The 23,140-nt window shown below is 36.3% G+C and overlaps 1 protein-coding gene across 3 annotated transcripts in view; it reads right to left on the minus strand.

The window, feature by feature from the left end:
* The window catches only part of Tada2a (transcriptional adaptor 2A), a 60,277-nt gene that overhangs the window by 18,827 nt on the left and 18,310 nt on the right, over positions 1 to 23,140 (minus strand). For all 3 annotated transcript variants that reach the window (XM_077800597.1, XM_077800598.1, XM_077800599.1), the window contains exons 5-10: positions 21,959 to 22,050; positions 19,619 to 19,776; positions 17,531 to 17,619; positions 16,232 to 16,304; positions 5,657 to 5,720; positions 3,561 to 3,604 (exon numbers count right to left, since the gene is read on the minus strand). In XM_077800597.1, the coding sequence (XP_077656723.1) occupies positions 3,561 to 3,604; positions 5,657 to 5,720; positions 16,232 to 16,304; positions 17,531 to 17,619; positions 19,619 to 19,776; positions 21,959 to 22,050 (520 nt within the window). The remainder of the gene's footprint in view (positions 1 to 3,560; positions 3,605 to 5,656; positions 5,721 to 16,231; positions 16,305 to 17,530; positions 17,620 to 19,618; positions 19,777 to 21,958; positions 22,051 to 23,140) is intronic.

Consider the following 23,140-nt stretch of genomic DNA (forward strand, 5'->3'; position numbering starts at 1 on the left):
TAATGAGTTAAATACTTGGGCAATAATCATGTGCAAATCTAATGTTTCATTTGATAACCACTTACCATCTAATCCTTTATTGTCTTTTTGGTCATTGCATCCTGTAATTTTTCCAAAAATGACAAGAAAAACACCTATCATGAATGCTCCAAATATATTCACTGATGGGTCAAATAATGGTACAGCAGCAATAGTTACACCTGATCAAACTTTTACATTTTTAGTACCCAAACAATCAGCTCAAAAGGTAGAGCTTAATGCAGTATTACAAACTTTTGTGATGTTTAAAGATTCTGTATTTAATTTATTTTCTGATAGTCAGTATATAGTTAATGCTATAGTATCCCTTGAAGATGCTGGTAGGATTTCGCCTTCTTCTACTGTTTTCTCTTTGTTTTCCACTATACAAAGTTTAATCTGGGACAGAAAAGATCCATTCTTTATAGGACATATCAGGGCACATACAGGATTGCCTGGAGCCCTTAGTTTGGGCAATGATTTAGCAGATAAAACTACACATGACGTACATATTTTCTCTATACTAGAAGAAGCTATAAATTTTCATAAAAGGTTCCATGTCAATGCTAATACTTTACAAAAGCGTTTTAAAATAACTAAGGAGCAAGCTAGACAAATAATAAAACAATGTCAAAATTGTGTGACCTTTTTACCACAAGTTAATCTTGGAGTCAATCCTAGAGGATTGATACCTAACCATATTTGGCAGATGGACGTCACACACTTGCCAGAATTTGGAAAATTAAAATATTTGCATGTTACAGTTGATACTTCTTCTGGATTTTTGATGGGCTCCCTTCATGCCGGAGAAAAAACTAAAGATGTTATAGCTCATTGCTTACAAAATTTTGCCACTGTGGGCATTCCAAAACAGTTAAAAACAGATAATGCCCCTGGTTATACGTCTACTTCTTTTAAACAATTTTGCTCATCATTTGGCATTACTCATATAACAGGAATCCCATACAATCCACAGGGACAAGGCATAGTTGAAAGAGCTCATCAAACTATTAAAATGTACTTATTAAAGCAAAAAGACGGAATTGGGAAGGGGTATATATTCCCCAAAGATAAACTTAAAATAACCCTTTTTACTCTAAACTTTTTAAATTTAGATTCATCAGGACTTAGTGCTGCAGAAAGGCATATGTGTCCAAAAAATGTACATAAGCCCAAGGTACTTTGGAAAGATATTCTAACAGGACAATGGAAAGGTCCTGACCCAGTAATTGTCTGGAGTCGGGGGTCTGTTTGTGTGTTTCCACAGGAAGAACAGCAGCCGATTTGGATTCCGGAGAGATTAACTAAAGTCCTGACCCAGTGATTGTCTGGAGTCGGGGGCCTGTTTTTGTGTTTCCACAGGGAGAACAGCAGCCGATTTGGATTCCAGAGAGATTAACTAAAGCAATTTCTACAGACCAAAAAGAAGATGATTTGGCTCAAATCCATAACAGCTGATATCCAAAACTCCAATTTGGCTATCCTTACATCTGCGACAGAACCAGGATGCTTTTTTCAATATCTATTTTATTATTGCCCTTTCCCATATCATGAAGTTCTATTTTGTTTTTTGAGCTCATACAGACCTAGGTTAATGTTTTGCTGATCAGTTCTATATATATTTTTTTTACTATAGAGTTGTTAAACATTGCAATGGAGATTTCACCTGTAAAAAGTTATAAGGCCTTTACCATTATGTTATGTGTTGTATGTATTATGTGTGCACACTTGTGTTTTGTGTTATGTGTTTGAATGTTCATATGTCCATATATCATATATGATGAGCGCTCATAAAAAAAAAAAAAAAAAAAAGATCCAAAAATTTAAATTGGGTAAATAACTGTTAAGAATTGTTTTAATATGTAAACAAAAAAAGGTTAACAGATCTGTTTGTTTACTTTCACCTATCCTTTTCATTATATTTAATAATTCTTTTCAAGATAATGTAAATTGTTAAGAAAATTGTTTTCTTTTAGTGCCTTCTAGAATGTTACACAATTATTAATATTAACCATTATTGCCAAAATTCCTATCTTCATCCCAGTGCCGGTGAAGATAATGTAAATTGTTAAGAAAATTGTTTTCTTTTAGTGCCTTCTGGAATGTTACACAATGTTTTCTTTAGCCATTATTGCCAGAATTTCTATCTTCATCCCAGTGCCAGTGAAGAATTGTTAAGAAAATTGTTTTCTTTTAGTACCTTCTAGAATGTTATATAATTTTTTCTTTAGCCATTATTGCCAGAATTCCTATCTTCATCCCTGTGCCGGTGAAGACAAAGATAAAACTAATCTACAGTTTCTGCAATAGCCATCACTGAACCGCTTACAGAACTTGCCTAAACTATGTGTCACTTGTATGCATTGTAAACTCACTTGTATGCATTGTGAACTATCTGTTGGTGCAGCGACTTGTGGTAGTGTTGGAGTATTGATTTGGTATATCTTCCTCCCTTCTGCTTGTAATGATCGTTCAGCTATTTGGGGGCCAACAGAGGTGAGGCAAAGAACCTCACCCCCCCCCCCGCTGGTACCTCTCCACAGGTGTGGCTGTATACTGGACCGGTAGTCAATGACGGGTAAGATCCAATTACAATGGTACCAACCTAAGACAGGAGGCTGACGCCCTGAGGTCAGCTCATCCGAAGACGGGTAAGGACCATATGTAGTATTGGACAACCTAAGGCAGGCACGGTCCCTAAGCCACATGCTTGTTGTTTAAACAGAGAGGGGGAGATGTTGAGAGCCACAGCCAAAGGGGCCCCAGCAAACTTCCAGCTGCCAGCAAACTTCCAGCTGCCGGCTGATGATTGGCTCACAGTGGCCCCAGCAACATCTAGCTGATTGGCTCCTCTGCGGTGATGTTCATTGGGCTGTTTCCCTGCCCTTCAAGCTGCCAGCTGATGATTGGCTCACAGTGGCCCCAGCAACATCTAGCTGATTGGCTCCTCTGCAGTCATGTTCATTGGGCTGTTTCCCTGCCCTTCAGACTGCCAGCTGATGATTGGCTCACAGTGGCCCCAGCAACATCTAGCTGATTGGCTCCTCTGCGGTCATGTTCATTGGGCTGTTTCCCTGCCCTTCAGACTACGGAACTGCTCATTGGGGGACTTCTTTGGCTCCGCCCACGCGACCTAGCCAATCGGCCTCAAGAGCAGGAGGATGGTGGGAGGTGGTTGTTGGTGTGTGGAGAGGCTTGTGGAAGCCGGTGGTGGCAGTTGGGCTCTGAGGGTTTTTCCTGAGGAGCTGTTTTGTTTGGCGTTTGTAGTTTTAAAAATAAAGTTTGTTTCTTTTGACAAGTGTCTCCTGAATTGTGCCCAGCCAGACTGCGGCAACAGGGCCTTGCACATGCTAGGCAAGTGCTCTACCACCAGTCCTGTATCAGAATTTTTAAAATCATCCTAGGTGATGCTAACATGCAACTTGAATTAAGAACTAGTGCTATAAATGATCTGTTATAATTTGGTATAAGTATTTGTTACATGATTTGTTAAAGCTATTCAGTAATATTAGAAGAAATTAGAAAAAATAGCCAATACTTACACTGAAATTTTCTAAGGTTGATTAATCCATGATCTCTTATAATTCTAGAATAAAAAACCATAATAATCTCTTTTAGAATAAGTTTCACATTTAATGTTTTTCATATGCAGCTTTTGTTAGACATCTTAAAACACTCTGAGGTAGAATACGGAGATCCAAAAGAGTCGCTCCCCACAAAATTCTGCAATCAGTGAATCACTAACACAATTTTAGGCTCTCCAGCATCACACATTTTCCCTCTTCTTTGGCGTTGGAGACTCTAAAAAGCTATTTGCTAGATAAATGAATCAATTACTACTCACAAATACTGAAAAATATGTGTCTGTCACTTAAGATGAACAGAAGGAAATCTGTGTCCACATTATACAATTAATCTATTCAGCTTGTGGAAATGTTAATTGAGAATACTCATTCAAGGGAAACCTGCTAACCATAAAAAGGCACCATGATCACATATTCAACATTTACAACTGTGCATTCATAACAACACTTTGAAGCTATTTGAAATAAGTATATATTGTGCATCTTTAATGGAAGGGCATCATAAAACATAAGATCTAACAGCACCTCTCAACAATTGAGTTCTTCAATACTCTCTAGGTCTAATTATGTGTTTTAAGCAAAGGAGAATTTAAGTAAACCACACAGGGTTATTCTTCTGGAACCTTTATTTATTCCAGAAGAATTCATGACTAGCAATGAAACATCTCATGGAAGTAGCTGGGTAAGCTTCTTCAGTACTTCTTGGAAGCTGATTCCAGCCAGGCAGAGAGTAAACTTCACTTTAGATCACATCTGGTCTCTCAGGAGTGCCTCCAACTACTCCCTCACATTTTTATTGCTGATACCACTATGTTTATACTTAGTAATATCTCAACATACATGCCTTCACATATACACATACCTGCACACTCACACCCTCTGCAAATCCCTCTCAGAACTGGTAAGTCTCTGTAATCCAACAAGCATCAGGGATCCATAATTTCTAATCTGAATGTGTATATGTATGTGTATATTTTTAGTTCAGGGATTGAACTCAGGAGTGCTTTACCACTAAACTACATCCCCAGTCCTTTTTAATTTTTTATTTTGAGACAGAGTATCGCTAAGTTGCTAAGGCTGCCCTAGAATTTGCAATCCTCCTGGCAAGTCATTGGTACAGGTATGTATCACCATGCCTGGCTGAATGTGTAAATATATAAAAATATGTAATTTATATTTATATATTTATATTGTATATTTATATACAATATAAATATATATTTATATTGTATATTTATATACATATCTATATGTATATTTATATATATGTTTTTTTGTACTGGGGATTGAACTCAGGGTGCTTAACCACTGAGCCACATTCCTAGAACTTTATATATTTTATTTAGAGACAAGGTCTCACTGAATTGCTTAGGGTCTTGCTAAGTTGCTAAGGCTAGCTTTGAACTCGTGATCCTCCTGCCTTAGTCTCTCCAGTCACAAGGATTACAGGCACGCGTCACCATGTTTGGCCTGAATATGTGTGTGTGTGTGTGTGTGTATGTTTTAACTATTTTTTTAGTTGTAGACAAATACAATACTTTTATTTTATTTATTTATTTTTATGTGGTTCTGAGGATTGAAACCAGTGCCTCACACATGCTAGGCAAAGGCTCTACCACCTGAGCTACAATCCCAACCCCTGAATGTGTATATTTGACATACTGTGAAGGGAAGCAAAACCAGGGTGCCTGAAACTTGTTCGGAACTTCTTTGTAATCCTTTTAAATGAAAGACTTCTCATAAAATTACAGTAGTAAGAATGAGGGCATTAAAAAGAATATAATGACTAAACACTTCGAATTGATATTATTCTTTTTCTCCTAAGAGCTTAAAACCCTGTAACCACATTATTCATGTTTTATCCTAACATCAACAAAGGAAGATATAAAAATAAGAGATACTATCTCCATCTGACAAATGAAAAACTGAGGCTCAAGGAGAATAAATTTCTTCCCCAAGGTCACAAGATGAGCCATAGTGAAGCATTCTTATAGACCATATGCAATCAAACAATCCAAAGCTGAAAGAAGGCAGGATGGTTTTTCTGTACTTACTTTTTTCGTCTCTGTCTCTCCTTTAACCTCGAATGATAGATATCCACCACAGCCATCTTCAGAGCTATAAATAAATATATATATATATATAATAAAAATTATATAAGTTATAAAAAATCAATCTTTTACCCAAACTGTAAACCTGAAATTTCTAACAATTCCATACTCACTAGTTTGGAAATATGTCCACTAAAAGCACAAAAATATCCTAGCATTCTGAAATTCTCTGATGATAAATTATGAAGAAGTTCTTTTTCCCTATGTATTTAGTGTATGGCAGTACTCTGTAGACTACATTTTCTCCTTTCTACTACACATCTCTTTTGCTAGGTATAGTGGCACATGCCTATAATCCCAGCTACTCAGCAGGCTGAGGCAGAAGGAACACAAATTTGAGGCCAGCCTAAACAACTTAGCAAGACTGTACCTCAAAATAATAAAATAAGAGAAGGGCTAGGGATGCAGCTCAGTGGCAGAGAACACTGGGTTCAATCCCCAGTACCACACACAAAAATACATACATACCTCTTTTGGACATTTATTATGTATATTACTACATACAGTGAAATGTTAAAACTATGGCAGTATATGGGCTAGAAATTACATCAATAAGAGTAATCTTGGGAACCTAGGATCTCACAAATGTTAGGCAAGTGCTCTTCCACTAAGTTACATTCCCCAATCCAAAAATGAATATTGATGGATTGTGGTTTTAACTGTACAGGACTAAGCTCAAGAGACAATGTTAAGACAGAACTAACGTTCAGTACAGACATTTTCCAGAGTAGTAGCAACTGTTTAGGGTGGTAAGGTTCTGCTTTCTGTAATGAAAAGATACATTAAGTAGCCTAATCACAGTGCATCTCTACATAATGTACATCCACAGGACTGGGACCCTAATTAGAATAAGACATACTTAATGTTTGTATAAATATGTCAAAATATACTCTACTGTTATGTATAACTAAGAAGAAAAAAATTTTTAAAAGTAACCTAATCAATGTAAAAGCCATGCCCTACTTGGCTACCCATTTCCAATCCTTTCCTGCCTTTAGCCTCATAAGTGGAAAAGAGGCAGTGGATATTGTAAGTTTTAATCAACAGTTCCAGTTTTTCCTTTCCCTGTCCACTTTTTTCTTCTATCCTAATTTCTCTTTTCACTTTATTCTTATATTTCTATGATTCCTAGAATCATATGCTCTCAAACTCAGTATCTATTTGAAGCTTTAGATCTTATTGGATACTTCTAGTCACATGGCCTTTAGTTGCAAATTTGTATTCACCCCTTGCCCATCCTCTTACCTTGGTTGTCTAAGCCAAAAAAATCAATGTAGACTCTTCCTTCCCCCTCTCTTCATATATGGTCAATCTTATCTAAATATTTGTCTCTCAAATTCATTTCTTCACTCTTAATCCCATGCCTTAACTCAGGCCTCTTTTCTCTTGTCATCCTGATGCCATCTTGTAGGAGGCATTATAACACTTTGTTCCTGCTTTATTCTAACTCACCCCCTCCAAATGGTGCCAGAGTAATATTTTACAAAACAATCCATGGTGCAATTCCCCTGCTTGAAATTCTCTAGTGGCTACCCATCCACTTCAAGAGTTCAAACTCTTACATATTATACAAGGTCTTTTACTGTCTCAATACTGCCTACCTTTACCAGTCTTGTTTCCTACCATTTCCTCATAGGCCCTATCCACCACACACACAAAAACACCAGGCCAAGATCACATGGCTACTGAGTACAGATAAACTGGATGGCCTGGTTCCAAGGCTGTGAGTAGGAAAAAAGAAATTGCCCCAGTATGTTTACTTTTAGTGGGCTTACTTTCTCCATATTAGTCCCACATTCTAGCTTTGCGTTGACTAAAAATAATATATTAAAAAAAAAAAACTTGAGAGGCAGAAAATTACCACAGGCCGTTTATAATCAAAGGATCTCTAGGCTTAAAAAATGAAGACCAATTATTAACAACTCCTGAAAAAATTTTGAGTACTGTACTATGGTACATTAAACCATTTATCTCATCTATGGATTCTGAAAGCATGTTAAGATTTAATGAATTTTTAGAAGATTCTGGAACTACATTAACAACTTCCTGTTTCCTTAAGGTTTGTATAAATTGAGAGTTTGGTATTTCATTTTTATTATTGATTGTATTCACAGAAGAAAGATCCTAGAGCACAACACATTATCCAAATATTAGGTAATATAATTCCTAAAAAAAAAAAACCACCAGACTTTGTAGCAAAGAATTTGGCTTTGTATGAGAATCACTTCTTTCAAGATAGCAAGCTTCTTTTCAAATTATAGCCTAGAGCCTCTGAAATGCTGATAACTCAAAACAATAATGTAATCTCATCCTGCTCTAGAGAGTACAGAAATCCAAGTTCAAGTTCAGCCCAGTGGATGCCATGAGTCATATTCTATGACAATAAGTTTTAAACATTGTTTTCAAACAAAACATTATATAAACTACTAAGTCAGATCTACTCTTGCTAGATCTCTTACTCTAGCCCCAACTATCTTGACTAGCAGAAGTCCTTACTGGAAAATTAGACTTTAGGGTAGGGAGAAAAAAGGGGAGAGGGCTCTAATTAAAAGAACAACACACAATGGCTTATAAGAATCACAATTTTGCCTGGCATAGAAGTACATGCCTGTTAATTCCAGCAACTCGGGAGGCTGAGTCAGGGGGATTGCAAGTTCAAAGCAAGCAAAAGTGAGGCACTAAGCAACTCAGTGAGACCCTGACTCTAAATAAATACAAGATAGGGCTTGGGATGTGGCTCTGTGGCCAAGTACCCCTCACTTCAATCCTTGGTGCTTGGTGCCCAAAAAAAAAAAACCCCACCTATTTCTTTTACTATGTGAAAATGAACAAAAGTTATTACACATGTACAATTCTCAAAGGCTGTCAATACGGTACCCTGGCAAGATAACAGAAATAAATTCTGGATAATCCATATAAATATTTTACTGTGCATCTTGCTGCTACCTGCCCTGGAGATATTCTTAGATTAGAAAGTTCCATACCCAAATCTTACATTCTGGGCTCTGAGGGAATGTGCTATATATAAATGTAGCTTCAATCACTGAAAGATGTCCAGGAATACTTGTATCCAGGCCATTCTCCTGTGGGTCAGAGATTTTTTAAAAATTTAAAAATTTTAAAAAATAACCTAAATCTTAGCAGGATAATCTGAAGAGATGAGTAAATGCAACCTTTAAAAAAAAAATGTTTAAGTATTTAAAAAAAAAAAAATCTACCATGGATTCTTTTTCTTTGTTTCTAACAAGTTCAAAGATTTAAACCACAATGGTTGATTTTTCCTCATAAGTGCCAACAAATGAAAAATATTTCAATGTTATCAATCTTAAGATTTAAGGTAATGGTTTTCAAACTCTTTTTCAGGTAGTAAACTCCTTCTACAAATGATATCTTTCTTTCTTTTCTTTTCTTTTCTTTTTTTTTTTTTTTTTTGAGGCAGAGTCTGGCTAAGTTAGCCAAGCTGGCCCCAAACTTACTAGCCTCCTGCCTCAGCCTCCTAAGTAGCTGGACAGGCATGTGACACCATGCCAGGCCACAGGACATCTTTCTTGATTATGGGGTTGTTCCATATAAAACTCCTGATACCACAGAATGGCCTATGTTTTACCTGTTTTACAAAACAATTGCTGTGGAATGGAGATGCACTTTATGTGCCACCATGGTGGAAAAATGAAGAGTAAAAGAGTCTCTAACATACATTATAACCAAATACAAATTTTATAGACTTTATTTCTTACTAAAAGGGAAGAATTGGGAAGTCAACAGTTCAAGGCAGGAAGGAAAACAAACATAGTAGTATTAGCTAAAATAGCTGAGAACTTCTTATATTTTAGGCTTTTTTAAAAAAAATAGATTTTTAGTTGTCAATGGACTTTAATTATTTATAATGCAGTGCTGAGAATTGAACCCAGTGCCTTATACATGCTAGGCAAGCACTCTACCACTGAGTCACAACCCCAGCCTGATGTTTTAGGCTCTTTATATACCTTATTTGTCTGCTCAATAAAATAAATTCAATAGAAAAGAAATGTCTAAAGATCCAGTGGGAATTACTGCTAATTTTGCTAAAACATTTTGTTTAATTTAATTTCTATAATTTTTCTAAGACACTAACTTTACCATGTTGCTTTCTGAGATTTGTGTGGGAATGGCTTAATTAAAAAAGAAAAAACCAAAGTGACTATATTACCACACACACACAAATCTATAAATAAATATTGCCAATGATTAGTTCTACTGCTTGATCACATCAGTAGTTTAAACTTGTTCAACTGGCTTTAGAAGACAAAAGGTGGGAAAGAATGCATAGAGACAAATGGGAGGGAAACTGAAATTCTCCCAGAAAAAAATTCGTATTTGAAATTCTCTTTTCTTTATAAAGCACACTCAGATAGCAGCAACTGATTTCAAAATCTTGGCTGCATAAATAATCCAGGGAGGACCTCAGCACAGTAGGCAGAATAGAAGCAAGAAAGCAAACTAAGAATGAGAATCAGGGATTGGTTCATGTTCGTTTAAAGTGACTGGAAGCTCCAATACAAGCTGGCAAATAAAAAACAAAGATCATTAAACATGAACAACCAAAACTACCCATAACCTATCTACTGATAGAAGGCCTCTGAAATCTCAGCTTTGGGGGAAGAACAGTCTCTCTGTGATTACACTGAGGACTGATAAAGTTTCCCATCGGCTGGCCTTAAAATATTTCAAGAAGTGGGCAGAAGACAGAGGCAGCTCCTTCCCACTGCAATGTATTTCTAACATTGTTCAAAATAGCTGGCAACATGTTTCTGTTTTCTTGACAGAAGGCACTTACTGCTTGCTTGGCAAGAAAATCAACTCAGAGGCTTTAACTTCGGGAAGACCAATCAAAATCCTAATTGCAACCACATAAGCACAAACTTGTGACTCAGGTATTCCCCAGAAGCAAAGCTTTTAAATAAAAGTCATTATCCTCTGAGCTTTTAGCCAAGATACACACAAATAATTCTGTGAGGGGAAACCTATGTGACCTAATGATTAAAGTCAGCAAGTAGAAAACCTTAGATAGGGCTGGGGTTGTGGCTCAGTGGTAGGGCATTTGCCTCACATGTATGAACTGGATTCAATTCTCAGCACCTCATATAAATGAATAAATAAAGGTCCATCAACAACTAAAAAAATATATTAAAAAAAACCTTAGACAAATTACTTAACTTCTTTGCACATTTCTCCGAATGTAAAATGGGAAAATATCTATTCCTACTTCTCAACAATGTGATGAAGCCATAACAAACCAGAAACCACATTAAAAAAAATTTTAAAAGCAACAAAAATTAAAAAATGTAAAGATATTATACAGTATTAAGAACATAGACTCTGGAGATGGCACTGCCTCTTGCCATTTGTATGATCGCAGGCAAGTTACTAGATCTTTCCATGCTTCAATTTCTCATCTATAAAATGGGACCAATAATAACACTCAACGCATGAGGTTTTTTGTTTGTTTCTGTTGTACTGGGGATTGAAACCAGGCCCCTCCAAATGCTAGGCAAGCATTCTATTACTGAGCTATCTTACAGCATTTTTCTTATTACATTTTTTTTTTTTTAAGAAATAACTATTGAAGGGCTGGGAATATAGCTCACTTGGTAGAGTGCTTGCCTTGCATGCATAAGGCCCTGGGTTCAACCCCAGCACCACACGTGGAAAAAAAAAGGAAGTAACTATTCAAATCCTTTGCTCATTTTTTTATTTAGTTTTTTTAAAAAATGTGGTGTTGGGGATTGAACCTAGTGCCTCATGCATGCTAGGCAAGCGTTCTACCACTGAACCACAACTCCAGCCCTTCTTTTTACTTTTGTACTAAGAGCTTTATGGTTATACAGAGCAGTTCGGTTCATCCTGACAAACTGAAACACAAATGGATAGAACTTTTATTTTATTTTGAAACAGGGTCTGAGGCTAGTCTCGAACTTACAATCTTCCTGACTCAAGCTTCATGAAGCTGGGGTTACAGGCGTGTGCTACCCACACCTGGCTCAATAGGGTTTTGTGAGGATTAAATGATTTCATGTATGTGGCAAACAAAAGTGTTATATATATGTTTTATATATATATATATGTATATATATATATATATGAATATTATTAATAATATTTAAAAAGTATTTTTCAGCTTTGGATGGAGCTATCTGTATTTTACTTATTTTTTATGTGGTGCTAAGAATCGAACCCAGTGCCTCACATGTGCTAGGCAAGCGCTCCACCACTGACCCATAACCTCAACCCTATTATTAATAATATTTATGTTTAAAACTGTCTTATGCAGAAACCATCTAGATAACTTAAATGTAGGGCACTCCCAAACAGGTAAATGCACATTGAAACGAAGCTGGATCTCTGATCTACGAATTGTCAAAGGATATGGGCGAAGAATATGGGCCAAAGAAATACAATCTGAAAAAGGAAAGAGGCTCCATGCCTAGAAGAGAAACCTTGATGAACTAAGCTTTCCAAATAGAGAAAATGTAAACTTACTTATGTGCAACCCTATGTTGAAAACACAGACCCAACACATAACAGAAGTTCATAATGCTTCTAGGTTGCCTGGGTTGCGAGACAACAATGACCAGAAGGATGCTGAATCCATAATTTAGGAACACTGAGGAACTCAAGAAAGAGGAGTACACAGATTTAGGAGAGTTTTTCACAAGATGGGGAAAGAGATGTCAGCAAAAAGAGATGACAGAACTATACTAAGCATCTGCACTGAGCTCCCACAACATACACGAGACATTAAAGGATCCAAGTTTATGAGTCTTCTGCATCTCTTTCTGAACCAAAAATTTTTCCTATGTCAATAAAATAGAAGAAGATGACATTTAGGGATGTCAGCACTTCCTTTTTTCCTCAGATGTGCCTTCACTTATAGAACTCTTTCTGGACCCATTCTGAAAGCCTCCTGTTATAGCTGGAATGCCAATTAATTATTCCTCCATTGTATCCCAGGCCTCTATTATGGACTATACAAGCCAATTTTATTAGGCAAGTTCCAGAAACCAAAGCAAAAGCTTTCAGGTGACGAAAATGGCTTGGTGGCACCAGGTGATATTCTAGATGGGTTCCAAATACAAAAACCAGCCACTCTGCTTCCTTCTAGTACTTATAAGTGAGGGAACATAAAAGGAATGTTAATGTTCAGTAATATTAGGAGTATAATCGTATAATGGAATGGTAATAACACCAACCTGAATTGTGCACCATCTTTCATTGGAGCCATTTACACTCTGACTAATCAGTGTCACCTCTTTACTGGCAGGAGACACAGAAAAAACATCAATCAAGACTCCAAGGACTTGACCACTTGTAACTCAGAAACAAGTCTGAGGTTGATTCAGTGTCCTGATTTTCACTATATCTGTGCCCATCTCTGTGAGCCAGGCACACTTAATAACTCCTTTTCATGGCTTTCTGAGTCTCCTTGGGCTCTCAATCCCTTTTCTAGGAGAGACTGCTCAAGGGCAACATGCCCCACACATGGGTCATGCTACTATATTAGATACCTAAGAATGCAGAATCATAAACAAATCATCTCTGTGGTAACACCACCAAGGCGACCCTTTGACTTTCAGTGCTGCCAAACCTCTTTAAAATGTTATCTTTTTAAAAGTACATATCTAGCCAGGCATGGTGGCTCATTCCTGTAATCCCAGTGACTCAGGAGAGGCTGAGGCATGAAGATTCCAAGTTTGAGACCATCCTAAGTGACTTAGTGAGACCCTGTCTCAAAATAAAGTTAAAAAGGGCTGGGAATGTAGCTCAATGGTAAAGTACCCCTGGGCTATATCTTAGTACCAAAAAATAAGTAAATATGGGGTTGAGGCTGTATCTCAGTGATAAAGAGCTTGCCTTGAATATGTGAGGCACTGGGTTTGATCCTCAGCACCACATAAAAATAAATAAAGATACTGTGTGCTTGTTTACAACTAAATAAATTTTAAAAATAAGTAAATAAAGGTACTTATCTAAAAATTTTATAGTTCACTATTGGGCTGGGAGAAAGATTATTATTCATGTTATATTAAAGTCACTTATTTATAAGAACTAAAAACTAGTGCTGCTGTTCTAGTACAAATGAAAATCAGTGATTTACAAGGTTGTTGAAACTGTAGGAAGAGCATAAATAACTTATGTTACAGGTGTGAAAAGCTAGCTAAGCTAAATATCACTTATCAACTGCTTCTTTTTGATTTTTCTTTTTGTCTTCCCTTAATTATAGAAAGAACCACAAATGCATCAGAAAAAGGTAAAAATCCTGCTTCTACAAAGAATGAAGAAAAAAACTAATGCCAATCACTACTATAGTTTTATTTTATTTTAGAAATTGAACCCAGTGGCGCTTTACCACTGAGCTCCCTCACCCCCACTTTTTTAAAATTTTAGTTGTTGACAGACTTTTATTTTATTCATTTATCTATGTGTGGTATTGAGAATCAAACACAGTGCCTCACGCATGCTAGGCAATCCCTTTAAAACTAAGTCACAATCCCAGCCCCTACTACCGTTTTCTTAATAATGTTGAAATGTAAGAATGAAGACTTTGGATTAAAGCCTAGAGAAGTGATTCAGCAAGTCCCCTGCATAACTGAGCCATTATTGACAATTAGAGGTTTTGATTTTTGACTTTTAAGAATTTGTTTTTTTTTTGGTACTGGGGATTGAACTCGGGGGTACTTGACCACTGAGCCACATTCCCAGCCTATTTTTTATTGTATTTAGAGACAGGGTCTCACTGAGTTGCTTAGCGCCTTGCTTTTGCTGAGGCTGGCTTTGAACTCACAATCCTCCTGCCTCAGCCTCCGGAGCCACTGGGATTACAGATGTGTGCCACCACATCTGGCAATGAATTTTAATATCTAAAAGGATGATATTTATGAAGCTTCCCTATTGCATATAGAGCCTCGTGTTTGGATAAGAAAGATACAAGCCAGGAAACAATACATTTTTAATTAAAGGTATGTATGTAGAGAAAGTGTCTGTAGAGAAAGATTGAATGGCAATCTGCACACTACCTTAAAGGGAACAGCCCATGAGATGAGAAAAGACAGCATGAGTCACTGGAATTGAAAAGAAGAGATTGACACAAAAGACTGAACAAATACAATGGATCTAATGAGTGCCAAGGTAGTCTGCTTTCAAGTTTTCCTCTTTTAGTTCAATCTGCGTCACTTTGACTTTCATTAAACTTGTGTGGGAGAAAAGAAGAGGAATCAAATTCTGCAAAATAGAAAAAAAATTGCTCAAAAAATGTATACAGATAAAAACTTCAAATAAATTTTTTTAAAAAAAATTTTTAGTTGTTGATGGACATATATTTATTTATGTGTTGCTGAGAAGTGAATCCAGTGTCACACATGCTAGGCAAGCACTCTACCTCTGAGCTACAACCCCAGCCCAAAGGTAAAATTTTTGTATTGGTCCCTGGTTTGAAGACAAATACTCATGCAGCTCTTCCACAGAGAGAGGAACATGTTCTTCTTCTAGTGACAGTGTTGATTTATAATTCAACAAGTATCCTACCTGCCTTTCCCATCTAGGATATAGATTTAAAAGAAATAATGAAAACTGTTTGAGGAATACAGACCCCAACAGAGCATTACTGATCTATTGTATCATAATCAATTTTGGACTGAAATGAAAGAGAAGATCGAGGGCTATTTAAGTACACAGTTCACTGAAAATGGAGAGGAAAAGGGATTCAATGAAAGCTCAACCATTTTGGGGGGAGGATGCAGAGTACTGGGAATAGAACCTAAAGCTTCATATGCTACTGACTACCCACTTTCAGTAACTCTGTGGCATTCAGCACTTAAATTATAACAGAAGAGTTATCATAAAAACGTAGAGATCTAATCTAAGGTTAAGATTCAGAAGTGCTAAAACTTCCAACAGTTTTAAGAAGCAAGAAATTCCCAATTTTGAACTAAAAACCCTTGAAATTTTTCCATTCTTTTTCTTTGCTATTGGCAATTTGGGGGGATAAATTATAGTGAACATTCAGTATCAGCAGTTACTGAAATCTCAAGGACTGAACACCATTTCCCTTTCTTCTAAGGAGAAATGAGGGCTACTTAACCAATTATCTCAGTATAGGCTTACCTCAGTCAAAAGAAAGATCACACAGCCCAAGGGATGGGATATTCCCAACTATTCTTACATGATCAATATTTTCACCATCATCAAAAATTGTATTTGATATAGTCAAAACCCAACAACAGAATACATACAGCAACTTAATCATAAGGGGTGTGTGTGTGTGTGCACGCGCGTGCATAGTAGTGCTAGAGACAGAACCCAGGGGCTCATGCACGCTAGGCAATCACTTAACCACTGAGCTACATCCCCAGCCCCCACCACTAGATTTTGAATTCCACTAGGGCAAGGTGCATGTTTTATTTATTCTTATATTCCCAACATCCAAAACAAGTGTCATCTCATATTTGTATTCAATGAACATTTGATAAAATAAAATGTTACCATGTAAAATGTCTGAGTCATCTTCAACAAAATCAATGTCTCTCAAGTCCCATTCTGCATAATTGTCAAACTCCTGTTAGGGGAAAAGAAACCCCCCACCCCAAACCCATCAGCTTTGAATAATGCCTTTACAGTAGCCATGCTTTAGAAGAAACAGAAAATACACAAACAATCATTTGTAAAAAAAATACTAAATGTGATAAAAAGCCAGGATTCTGCCACAAGTAACAGGAAATCATGGTGAAAATCTGTGAAGCTTTCAGGCAGTAGCAAAAACAAAAAATTAGAATAGTTGTAGGAGTCTAGGAATGAAGCCAGATCTACTGTTCTAAAATTTTTAAATACTCTATTCATTATCAAGAAAACTGAACTTTGACTAGGCCTTCAAATATTAGGTAAGAAAAACTATCTGTACTAATTTATTTACCTTTTATATTCTTTTGAAGACTCTATGTAGTTAATAATATTGCTTATACAGTTAATAATTAATATTAATAATTAGTTAATATTATACTTATATGTAGATTTGTTCACATTCTATTCAATGAGTAAAAATTATCAGGGTAGTCCCTATTGTGTAGGTTTACAATATCACTGCCGTGAACAAAATGTGGACTTGGGTATCAAAATTGTTTGCAGTTTGTTAAACTTTTAAGCTGCCTCCAGAAGCACTATTGTGTTGATCAATAATAAATAAGACACTTGTGACTACATTCACATGGATTTTAATTCCATGGCTGAATGGGGAACATGGTTTTTATATACACTCGTCATTCTTTATATACTGGTGAATGCAGTTATGGGAATAGGCAAGTAACTATCCCACCCACTATCTGGTTTTTTACATATGATTCTACTGGAACACAGGTATACATTTGTTTATGTATTATGTATGCTACTTTCACCCAATAATGGCAAAGTTTAATTTAAACCAGAACTTTATGATATGGAAAACTTAAATATTTACTATCTGGTCCTTAATAAGAGGCTCAAGCCCTGATTTAGCTCAAACTTGAAGCCTCATAGGTGTGAAATGAGAACCAGGCTGTAAAAATACCATACTACAAAGAAAATAAAAGCCAGCAGTGATGAAACTTCAATAGTAGATTCTTGTTTCATAAGTGGAAATGTTTACAAATGAGAAAAGGAACTCAAATGGAAGAGTGTGGCTGCATAAAGGACCCACAAATAACAGTGATTTGAAAATCTACTTTCAGTGGCATGGGTAGCAGATAGAAGCCTTATCAGAAACAAAAACAATTTTTTCCTAACTTATAGCTAAAAACAAGTTTCTCCTACCTCAATGAAATCTGCTCGAGCTGGCATGTATCCTGCCATGTCCCGGGAAAGCAAGGAGTCAAAGGTAGGTCGAGGAGGATCATCTGCAGCTGGAAGAATTAAGTTTTCCTCAGTTAATAAAATATTGGCACAAAGAAGTCACACAAAAAATTCCTTATTAACATGGAAATATTTTTGTTTGTGTTGGAGAGAATAAATAAATAAACAGTGTTGGAGAGAATAAATGTTTTTATGAAAAAGATGAAGCATTACAGAAACAGACTGATTTCTTAAAAAAGAAAACCAAGAATAAGGGATTCTCTAAAATGGGGAAATGTCCTCTGATTTTTGCTTTTCTGAAATGAAAGGAAACCAGTTTTTAAATTTTTTTAAAAAATTTATTTATAGGGCTGGGGATGTGGCTCAAGCGGTAGCGCGCTCGCCTGGCATGAGTGTAGCCCGGGTTCGATCCTCAGCACCACACACAAAGAAAGATGTTGTGTCTGCCGAAAACTAAAAAAAAGAAAAAAAAAAAAAAGAAAGAAACTTACAAGGTTTCTCAAAAAAATGAAAAATAAATAAATAAATAAAATTTATTTATAGACAGGTTCTCACTAAGTTGCTTAGGGCCTTGCTAAATTGCTAAGGCTGGCCTCAAACCTGTGATCCTCAGGCTTCAGCCTCTGACGCTGCTACATTACATGCAAGCACCACTGCGCCCAGCAAGAATTCTATTTTAACATTATAGAACCGAAGTATTTATCCTGTCAGTTTCCGTTCTCTTACCCCTTAGGGTCAATCTCAATTTACAAATCTCATCCAACTGAGAAGCAAAAGCACATTACATTTGGAAGTTAGCTGAAGGTGAATCCCAGCTCCAATATACAGCAGTTCTGTGACTTTATGCAAATTATCTAACAATCTAAATTAATTAATATTTATCTAAATTACTATAATTTTATACAACAAATATTATAATAATTATATAATAATTATTATTAAATAATTAACTTTCTGAATCTAAGTTACCTCAATGTGTAAAATGAAAGCACCTGTTCTATTTATTTCATTGGGTTACTAGAGAAACAAATGGTCTAATAAATTTTAGAATAAAGTGCTAAAATCTAAAATATTATTCAAATAGGAGGTATCACCAGCCTCTGAATTAGTCAACTATAAAAACTGTTTCTAGGGGCTGGTGATGTGGCTCAAGTGGTAGAGCGCTTGCCTAGCATGCATGAGGCACTGGGTTCGATTCTCAGCACCACATAAAAAAAATAAAGATATTGTGTCCACCTAAAAAATAAATATTAAAAAAACTGTGGGCTGGGGATGTGGCTCAAGCGGTAGCGCGCTCGCCTGGCATGCGTGTGGCCCGGGTTCAATCCTCAGCACCACATACCAACAAAGATGTTGTGTCCGCCGAGAACTAAAAAAAAATAAATATTAAAAAAAAAAAATAATTCTCTCTCTTTAAAAAAAAAAAAAATGTTTCTAGGAAGTATGAGAAAAGGGGAGGAGAGAAAACAATAATATCTCATTACTTGTGCTTTGAATGTCATTCAGAAAATATGTCTATTATAATTCATCATGTTTTTGGTTGATTTTTTAAAAAGACCCATTAATCCCAGAGGCGCATAAGATTAAAATGTTTGCCTTCACTGCCACAACCTTAAGTAAACAAAAATAACAAACTGCTCCTTGGACTTGACATTGGGGCAATTAATGATAATAAGATAATACTGGACCCTGTTAAGCAACTTCTATCTATGATGACAAACCCTTGGATTACAGGGCCTGTACTCATAAAAGCATGGACAGGTTGATCCCTTTTTGACACTTCATCTATAGAAACATGCATTAAAGTTAACTGATATATTCACTCTGAGTGGGTAGAATTACATGTTGGCTTAAAGGATCCAGATGTCCATTATAAAACTGACCCCTTCTTGACACTGATAACCCTAACTCTCAACAACTTCATTCCAACTCCTCCTATTTTCCATAAGCTCTTTATCTATCCAAGTCATCAAACCATTATTTATCTGCAACTGAAACAGGGTTCCAAAATGAACTAAGTATCTCTTACCAAATTAGGGAGGAACTTACAGTGAAATGGAATGGCTGTATCAGCAGTTTTTGCCTCCTCTGCTTGTTTCAGGTTTAGCAGGGTAGATGCAAACAGAGGATTATTGATGAAATGCTTCATGTAGTGTTTCTCACACTCCTCCTTGGTCTTGGTGCACATCTGATTTGCTACATCCTGCCTAGAGAAGTGTGGGCAAAAAAAGGAAGGGGAGTAATTTTTCCATGTATACATAATTCTAAAAGCATGATTTCTTCTTTCCATGTTTAAGTAAATCCATATAGCATCAATAATCTAATACCTCCAAACAGATATCATGGAGATATCAGCTGAACTATGAGAAGAACATAAGCCTAATCTTAGTTTAATCTGATGTTCTAAATCCTAGTACTTAAAGATGTAGAAACAATAACTGAGAAGTCCTTTCTTGCCATGAGAAAGATGACTAGAATAATCTGTAAATTTCCTTCTGAGCTAGACCCCAGGGATGCTATAAATAATAAGCCACTATTATTTATAGCATTATAAGAACATGCACAATGTACTCAAGTATAGTTTTATTTTTGCATAATGTTTTACAATATACAAAACACTTCACACGAACAAACATTTCTCAACTAGAGCTCCTACAATATGCCAGACATTGAGCTAGAAAATTCATAAAATTATTTAAATTATTCCTAGTATGAACTCTGTGGTATATTATTATTACCATCTCAACTTCAGAGAAGAAAAAATAAAACTCAAAGAGATTAATAAACCTGCTCAAGAATATAAAGCTCCTATGTGACAAAGCCAAAATTTATATATTTCTGATGATAGTAAAATCTCTCAAAGTGCCCTCCTTAAGCTCACTCTTCCAGAGTACTTCCCTAGTGCCTCACCAGAGCACTTCACTTCCTTCTTCTAAGCATCATTATGATCTGTTTTGTGTACTTCAATCATCTATATATACAGTTTTGATTCTTCTACTAGACTACGAGTTTCTTGAGGGCAAGATACATATCTTAATTCTTAGTTCTAGCGCCCTCACCACCAACCTTAGTGTCTTACCCACAGGGAACAGAGAAGCAAGTCTCTGTTCTGTGTGCATGTAGTGCTGAAGATCAAACCCAGAGCCTCCCACAAGCACGCAACCATTGAGTTATATCCCCAGCCCTAGAGAGGTGATAGTCTTTTTTGTGGCCTTTATTAAGAGGGAAGGAGGATAAGGGGGAAAGGTTTAGCCCATTTTAGAATTAGAATGGCAAGCAAAAACTGAAAACCTAGGCCAAAGATGACTAGTAAACTCCTCACAAGTGATCACTTTTTTATCTTCTTTAGTATTGTCCACAGTACAAAATATTTTATGATGCTTAATGTTGAATAAATGAATTGAACTCAGGGCTCCTTCTTCAGGACCCTAGACATAGGGAGGCAGCATGGATTATTCTGATGAATACCAGGAAAAATTATATATACTAGCAAGTCAGGATAGGGAGGATCTAGTTAAGAGTCCTTCATTAATAAGCCATATGATAATAAAAAATAGTTCTAACTAAGCTTCAGATTCTTCAGAAACAAAATATAGTTAATAATGCATATGCTATCTGGTTCACAAAACAAAATCAATGGTATGAAAGAGCTCTCAAAAGGTAAAAAATGAAAGTGGTGGGGTTTTGGGGGACTAGGGATTGAACCCAGGGGCATTTACTTAACCACTGAGCCACATCTCCAGCTTTTAAAAAATACTTTAGGAACAGGGTATTGCTAAGTTGCTGAGGCTGGGTCTGAACTCACAATCATCCTGCCTCAGTTTTCTGAGCTACTGGGATTATAGGAGTGTGTTACCATGCCCAGCAAGTGATGGTATTTTTAAGTAAGTGCTTACTTAGGGCAAAATAGTAGTGAATGCAATTCAGTTCTGCCCAGCTTGGACTAAGGCAGTTTGACAGCAAAAACCAAAGAGTGCTATTAGGACGACTTGAATTTCATAAGCTATGATCATCTACCTCAAGTCTGACTCACTTAAATGACATGGGCATCTATAGCCAATAAAAATAAAATTATAAGGGAGCAATAACTAATAAGTGTAAAACTTTTCCACTATTCAGAAAGGAACAACAAACCTTCCCAGTGTTGATATTTCCAAAGTAGCCTTTTAGAGCTGCTCAGTCATGGACCACTAAACATCCCACATTCCTGTGAAGCATTTCAGGCCTGGAAAATAATGTGCAAAGAGGAAGAGAACTTGTCTCTGAGTCCTGAATCAATAGGAGAGCAGCATAGTTTTCCTCTTTTTGAAGCTCCTCCCTTCACCCTTCAACAGTGACTTCTTCTCTGAGCCCACTAGGGAAGGACCACTCTTAATACCAAGATCTTACCAATTTCCAAAGCCACAGTCCATCACAGCTTCTAAAAGGGCCATTTCTTCTTGAGCAGTCCAGCTGGGATCAAGAACTGGAAAGTCTGAAGTCTAAGAGAAAAAAGTTTTGACTAAGAACACTGATAGAAATGAAACTCAAGGAATCCCAACTGTAGTAAGTACTACAGTTAAATGGTTTTCATTCTCATGTTATTGAGAAACAACTAAAGTACATTCTTATTAGTTGTCCACCTCTATATTCACCACTAGCTACAAAGGTTCTAATAAATATTCTCACCCATAACTGCAATACATTTCAAACTTGGCACAGAGGTAGAGATATAAGTTATGCTCCCATTTATGTAAAAAAGTGAGAAGTTTTAAACTTAAAATTTTAAAACCAAATTTTAAATTTCAAATTTCAAAACTGTAAGAATCAAAAGAAAAAATGTAACAAACATGCAAATCAACTTGAAGGCATAATCATACAGAAACAAACTAAGTGATTTTAAAACACTATAAACTGACTATACCTACAGTAGGCTATACCTTGAAAACAGAAAAACAAACCAACCAAACAAAAGAAAATCTTAAACTGCTTTTTTTTGGGGGGGTGTTTTGGTACCAGGGATTGAACTCCGGGGCACTAGACCCCTGAGCCACATCCCCAGTATTGTTTTGTGGTTTATTTAGAGATAGGGTCTCACTGAGTTGCTTAGAGCCTCGCAATTGCTGACGCTGGCTTTGAACTCACAATTCTCCTGTCTCAGCCTCCCAAGCCGCTAGGATTATAGGTGTGCGCCACCGCATCCGGCTGTTTTCTTTAGTGTTGATAATTTTTCTGAGACTGTATATACATGTTTTACGGGGTAAACCAAATTAGTAATTATGTTATCATCATTGGAAACTGGGAGTTTTGGCCTGGGAAAAAAGAAGAGATCAAGGAAGAAATAGAAAAGTAGTAGTTTTGTATTTGAACTGAAAGTTTTACTACAAGGGAATGATAGGTAAAGTCAATGGGTCATAAGTTACAGTTAAATAAGAGCAAGAAGCTCTGGAGCACTACTGAACAGTATATACTGTACATTTCAAAAGCTAGAAGAAAGGATTTTGATTTTTCATTACCAAGAATTGATAAAATGAGGAGATAAATATGTTTAACCTGATTAAAACACTACCCATGCATAAATGCATCCAACAT

The sequence above is a fragment of the Urocitellus parryii genome, chromosome 7 (assembly GCF_045843805.1).
Source record: "Urocitellus parryii isolate mUroPar1 chromosome 7, mUroPar1.hap1, whole genome shotgun sequence".
NCBI classification, from domain to species: domain Eukaryota; kingdom Metazoa; phylum Chordata; class Mammalia; order Rodentia; family Sciuridae; genus Urocitellus; species Urocitellus parryii.